The 6572-nt window shown below is 40.8% G+C and overlaps 1 protein-coding gene across 1 annotated transcript; it reads right to left on the reverse strand.

Annotated features, from left to right (window-relative positions):
• Positions 1-337: 337 nt before the first annotated feature.
• Positions 338-5538, reverse strand: LOC102698069 (suppressor of cytokine signaling 2). The gene is made up of 3 exons (XM_006628341.3): positions 4641-5538; positions 2956-3242; positions 338-2015 (listed from the first exon to the last, which is right to left on the reverse strand). Exons 2-3 carry the CDS (start codon positions 3233-3235, stop codon positions 1522-1524), a joined length of 774 nt encoding a protein of 257 aa, XP_006628404.1. The 5' UTR covers positions 3236-3242; positions 4641-5538; the 3' UTR covers positions 338-1521.
• Between the last annotated feature and the right edge of the window lie 1034 nt (positions 5539-6572).

Genomic DNA, 6572 nt, shown 5'->3' on the forward strand with positions numbered 1-6572 from the left:
CTGTACAAAGCCCCCTGCCCCCCTCCCCCCGTGACCTGCCCCACTAGTCCAGGTGACATTAGTAGATATCCAATGACTTTTACAGTGTAAAGATGCACAGCTGCAAAACAGAATACGGCATTGTGCCTACTCTGACGCTTAGCAGTTCAAGAACTCATTTGGTTCCTTTTTCCTTCAAAAACGTCTTTGTGCCGGATGCAGGCTTGTATACTAAACTGAAGGCAGAGCCTGGCAGCGCTGGCCTTAAAAGGATTTTGCGATGCACAGTCCACCGAATGTCCACCCACACGTGCATTCCACCAGCGCGGAAAGCCAGCTGCATTCATCTGGGCTTCTCTTCTTTTTTTTTTTTTTGCTCCCTTTCTTCCAAGAGAAACTCAAAAATGGAATTCAATTATTTAGGAGTCTGCTCCGGCGTTCTTTTCCCAAATCCCTGGGGGCGACTGTGCATTTGAAGGATCTGTTGGTCAGTCAGCGCTGGCATTTTAGCACGATTGGGAAAAAAAACAAAACATGAAAGTGAGCCTGGAACACATTGGGCTTCTTTCTTCCAGTCGATGGAAAAGGCATAGAGAAGGTGTCTTTGAACTGCACCGTGTAACCTGACTGCCAAGTCCAATACTGAAAAGCAAACTCTTAATACAGAAATATTAAACTAAGATAATAACAATATTCAAAGACAGACTTATAGGTCCCTTAGGTACTTATAGGTCCTTTATTTACATTGTAATCTATCGAAGTAGATCCTGGTAAAGACAAGCTTAAGGATCATCTTCGAACTCTGTATGATAATAGCAGGAAATGGAATTCTAACATGCAATCTACGACTTGTACATGAAGCTGGCATCATACAACGGAGAATGTAGGATTACCTATGTAACCACTTTGTTCATCTCTTCTTTGTGTTCTTCCTTGCTTGCACTGCAGGCTCTAAGTGATAATCAGGCTCACTGCAGTGTGTTGGTAAAACTTTCATTGCTGGGTTTTGGTCTGGAGCAAACAATCTGTGGACAGTTTTGAGGAAAACAAAAACCCAGAAAAAAACTGATGTCTGCTTCTTGAACTTGATGAAAGGTTTCGACGAAAAACACCCGGTAATCTGACCTGAAGAAAAGTCCAGAAAGTATGAGAACCGTTGTCCTAGATTGTCACAGGAACTCCAGTCTGCTACCTGCTCCTTTCCCACAGCACTTAATTGTGAAGAGGTTGGCGCCGGTGGATTTCGGCCTGTGATACAGTTCTCTGGCATAAAGGACCACTCCACTGGTCATTTTCAGGAATGGAACTGGGATTTTAGTTTACGAAAGCGTACACATAACCCCAGTGACTTCCAGTCAGGTAATTGTAAAACTTGTAGAAAAATCTTCTTCTATGTCAAATAAAAGAGACTAGCAATGGACTAATACAACTGATCGATTTGCCGCACGGCAGTCTGGTAACCACTTGGGCTGGGGCCTTTTTAAAACCATGTTGATTTAAAAAAAACACACTTAAGAGTTCATAATGAAGACCCTGCCTCTGCTATAGTAAAAAAGGGTATTCTTGCAAGTAATCCTTCAGCCTCCGAGGAAGAGGCAAGTCTGTGCCGTTGGGTGACCTCTGGTTGATCACTATTCTACACAGGTGCTGGAGACTGGGGGGGGCCTTATACAGGGGCCTGGTCAGGATGAGCTGGAGAGTGGTCTCTGGAGGAGAGGGGTGTGTTGAAGACTTTGTCTCAGATTTGGGTTCACTCCCAGACCGGGTACCTTGTTGGCAGCTGAGGGCGTAGTGCTGGACCAGGTCCACGACCCCGCTAAACTGCCTCAGCCTGGGCCGGGTCAGAACAAGGGAGTCAAAGCCGAAGGCCCCCCCGGAGTGCTCGATGCGCAGGTGGGTGGGCCCGAGGCTGGTCTTCACAGACAGGGTGAGAAGGTAGCCCGGGTTCGAGCTGTCTCTTAACAGGAAGGTGCCCTCCAGCGCATCGTTCAACACCTGCTTGGCTTGAGCCGCCGTGAGGGAACCCCAGTACCAGCCTGAAGATGAGAGAAGCGGAAACGTTGAAGTAGGACATCAAATGTGGAAGATCTGGAGGGATCTAAAAGGATCTAATGAAGCACAATGTTATTTCAGGTGGAGACTTAGTTTAGTTATGGGAGCTGGAGGTCACTGACAACAGATGCTTTGGTGGAAGGTGGGCTCTCCTACTCCTTTCTAGAGAAATACAGCAACTTGGCTAAACTGAAGCTGAAAGTAACGTGTAAAAAGTGTATTTTCTGTTTTTATTATACTCGGGAGGAGATAATTCGCTTAAAGCACGAATCGAAAATATAGTGTGTATATAAGTATGTATACTTTGATACAGTTTCCGTGGTGCTACGTGGTACATCTTAACATATACTGTATATATCTGCGCCACCGTTAAAGAATGTATTAATAATATCAACATAATATTTTTTTAATGTGCAAACAATTCTGTATTGTTCTAGGATACTATTAATCTAGATTACAACGACAGAGAATAGTTCAGTAAACCCACACACCAATCTGAATTGAATAACCCCATGCAAAAAATAAAACACGGGCGCGTTTGATAACTCATCAGCTCTTAATTAAACCCCAGAGGTCGGAAAAAGCAAGCAAATAAAAACTAATTTAGTTCCAACTCCGCCCGAACCCAACAGATCAGGTATCTGTGAATGTGTTCGGTTTTTAAATGAGTTTTCTGAAGCAACATTGTTTAATATACTATAGGCATTTTATTAAAATAAATCTTAATCTGTATGATCGTTTCATAGGCTATATGTACTTTAAAAAAAAGTATAGTTTGTAGAAGCTAGCTAACAACAGAAGTTATTGCCACCGGTGTACGCATGCTCCAAACAAGACTACCGTTTAACTGCAAACCCAAAACACAGAGGTTAAAGGGCTGTCCGTCCATCTGTTTGTTGAAGATAAAAACAACCAAAAACTAACCAGACTCGTGGAGGTGAGACATGGCGTTCTCCACTCGAGTGAGCTCCTCTGTGGTTTCTCCCCGCTGTTGTTCGGATACCGAGTCCTTTAAACGGACGGGGATGAGCGATTTCTCCGGCAGCAGGCTGGGCACGATCATACGGTTCGCCTTCCCAGAGTCAACGGTGGGCTTAAGCGGGAGCCGAAGAGAGGTGGTGGTGGTGACCGCTCTCTCTCCCGCGGCCCACGGCGTCTCTGTGTCAGCCTCTGGAGTCTGCGAAACGCACTGTGTGTGCCCCATCCAAAATCTAAAAAAACAGGGAATTTACAGTTGAATTGCAAAGCTGAAAGTACATGCAAAACATGAATCAAGGAAGCTTTATTCTACAGTATTAGACTTGCAAATTTAATCAAACATGGACATATGAAAATCAAGATAAAAACTCACTACCTGATTAAAAATTAATGTATATACAGAAAGGACATTTTCGTTTTTTTGATCAGAATTCACACGACAATAACATTACATTTTTAACTGGCATTGCTGACCATATATGTAATGTGAAAACTTCAACTCTCAATTGCCTATTCATATTATGCACACATCTTCAGTTTTAGTTAAAAACATTTTTTTGCGTTTTGTAATATCTGCAATCAGCGTTTTATGAAGAAAAATGCAGGCATTCTAAAACTACGGCGTAAGAAGTTTTCCTACCAATAAACATAGTAGATTTACAACCCGTTAATTTTAAGATTTATTTTTACGATTATTTGCTTAATTTCATATTCAACAAAAGGTCTTAAAAGTAAAAAAAGAGTCATATCATGATCTTTATAACCGTAATTAGGTTGATCATTGACTGCTCAGAACAATAAGCAGTAATTAAACCACGGATATTTTAACCGAGGTCTTATAAGGTAATACCCCTTTCTGAGCTTCTCTGCCATTAGGAACATCATGCGGAAAAAATGACCGCAAACAATAGCGATCTTTTCACTAAGATATCAAGAATCATTTCGTAATATTCATTTTTTGTCTGATCTCCGTGAAAGGAAAGCGATGCAAAAGAATCGTATCGCAAAAGAAACACACAAGTAAATTAACAGCTAATTGATTTTCAAAACATGGTTTTCAAAAAACGAGGTCTTCTCAAATGACCTAATTTTCCATCTGAAAAATAAACACCTGATTAATTAACGATTCTATAGTGCGATTATGGTATACAGTACGTGTAAGCGACAGATTATTAATAATGTAATCGTGGTGTTTTCGTAAAATATTAATTTGAATTGTATTTCCTTTCCGATTGTAGCATTTGAATTTTGTCGTTTTAAAATTCAACGGGCTTATTAGTTAAAATAAAAAATGACCTATATTTTAATGCAGCTGATAAAGTAGTATTTTCCAAAAATAACCGACATTCTAAACAGCAAGCATACTTCTGGATAAGCGCCCCTTTGTTGAGCTCTTTCACAGTGAGCTATGATATTTTATTATATTACAGTAATATGTGATTATCATGCACTTTCACGTGAGGTTTCCTCTGTATCCGTCAGAGATTAATATTAAACACATTTTATATCATTGCTAATTGGTCGGTTAAATATCGACATGTCTACAAATTGTCGAGCGAACTGCAGCTGTGATCTTCGTTTATCGTCTTTAAAGAGCTGAAACGCACAAAAACTGAGGACGACGAACTCACCTCGCTCGGTTCACAGCCAGCAGAAACCAATGGGCTCTGGATCGGAACCCTGCAGTACCGTAGTCTCCAGTGCCTACTCTTCAGCTTGTCCCAGTTACACCTTAAAACGGCTGGGTTAACCCCTTCCACTCGGAGAACGAGTGAAGACCGAAGCGAAAGGCTAAAAGTTAGTGTAGTTCTTAAGGAACTGCGACCGTTTCATTTATTCCCAAATCATAACTGATATCGAGTCTTGACTCGCTGCTTACCCACTATTTAAAACAAAAATCAGTTTCCGACTAGTAGCATAAACAGCGTATCGGCCAGTCTGACAGTGTTACATCGAAATAAGCGCACTTTCTGTGAAAGCAAAGGAAAAGCAGGTTGGCAGCTCTCGTGTGTTGGATTCTGACTTGACACCTCTTCAGAGCATTTCTTTCACCGAGATTTCATTGTATTGCTCCAGTGATACGTCCTATTTGTAACCGTTTCTTTGTCTTTACAATCCCGTATATTCTTTCTGCGCTGAAGGCTGATCCTCGGCGGTGTGGGAATCAGAGATTTTCTGCGCTTCGTATTTTTCCCTATAAACCAGCGCTCCTCTTTCCAGGAACATTCCCAGAAAGGCGAGTCACGTGTGCACAGATGCGTTCTGGCGGAACTCCGCCAATCGGCAGCCGAGACGATGAGGTCATCGAGTGCATTTTTTTATCGCTATACAGTTCGGATGGAAAAAGCCTTGTACCTCTTTTCTGGTTCTTCTTAGAATAAAACTCATCCTGGGCTATACTCCAGCAAAACACGAGGTCATGGCATGTTTCTACAAGATATATTGTTTCCAGTAAGCCTCTCTATATAACCTTGAATCCATCTCACCTTTTGTACGGTTTCCACCAGATGGTTTATTTTCACTACAGACACAAAAAGGATCTATGCATACAAGAAAATCGAAAAATTGTGGCAGATATGCACACAAACTCACATTGTATGATCCGAATACTGTTACGCTACTATATATAGAAACCTAAACGAACAACGTCATCGAGGCTGAATTGATCACTATTCTTAAACCGAGCAATCATTTTCAGCCAAACACAAAGCTGTTAATTTTCAACAGAATTTTCAAAAGAGGCTAAAAAAGAACTGCGTCGCAGAGCAGTTTCCAAAACCCGTTTCAAACTTTTAAGATTTTTAGAGGATTATAGAAAACGTGCCACTATCAACTTTGTTGAACAGTATGATGACAGTTTGATAGATATTGCTTACGTAAGTCACGTTTCAGAACTTTTTTTTACTGTTTTGAAAAACGTTAACCATATAAACGATTGACAATTAATATCTATCATACATGAATTCAAATACAATCTTGAATGTGATATAGCTGTATTTTTTATTGCATACTATTTAGCGGCCTAATAGTGTATATAGGAAGATCTACATTTTGCTTTGTCTGGAACCAGCAGCTTGTAATTGACTAATTACTATAATTAATTAATACTGCATTTTATAACGTTGATGAATGCCCGCATCAGACTGAATCAAAAACAGAAAAATATTTTTCTACGGTAAACGTAACAAAACATTTAGCGCTTCCTCAATACCGAGAACCTCTCAAAAACACTTATAAAATGCTTCTTTTTCAAAACAACGTCCATCATTCTCACAAATGTATGCTGCATAATAAAAATGTTGTGCTAATGATATGCCGAAGAGCGAAAACGTCCAGGTTGAAGATTTACACATAGTACTGGGAAGTAACAGTACCAATAAACAGTCCCCTGCTTACTTGTTTTATCCCTGGTGTCAATCTTCAAACATCAGGTTTGTACCCTCAATTTGCAAAAGTGCAGTTTTCAGAAGTCTAATATTCCCCCCCGAGAACGTGTCGGTTTCGTTTGAAGAGATGGCGAACTGCGCCCCCGTGCGGTTGCATCAATCACACGACGAAGGCCC

The sequence above is a fragment of the Lepisosteus oculatus genome, chromosome 5 (genome assembly GCF_040954835.1).
Source record: "Lepisosteus oculatus isolate fLepOcu1 chromosome 5, fLepOcu1.hap2, whole genome shotgun sequence".
NCBI lineage: Eukaryota > Metazoa > Chordata > Actinopteri > Semionotiformes > Lepisosteidae > Lepisosteus > Lepisosteus oculatus.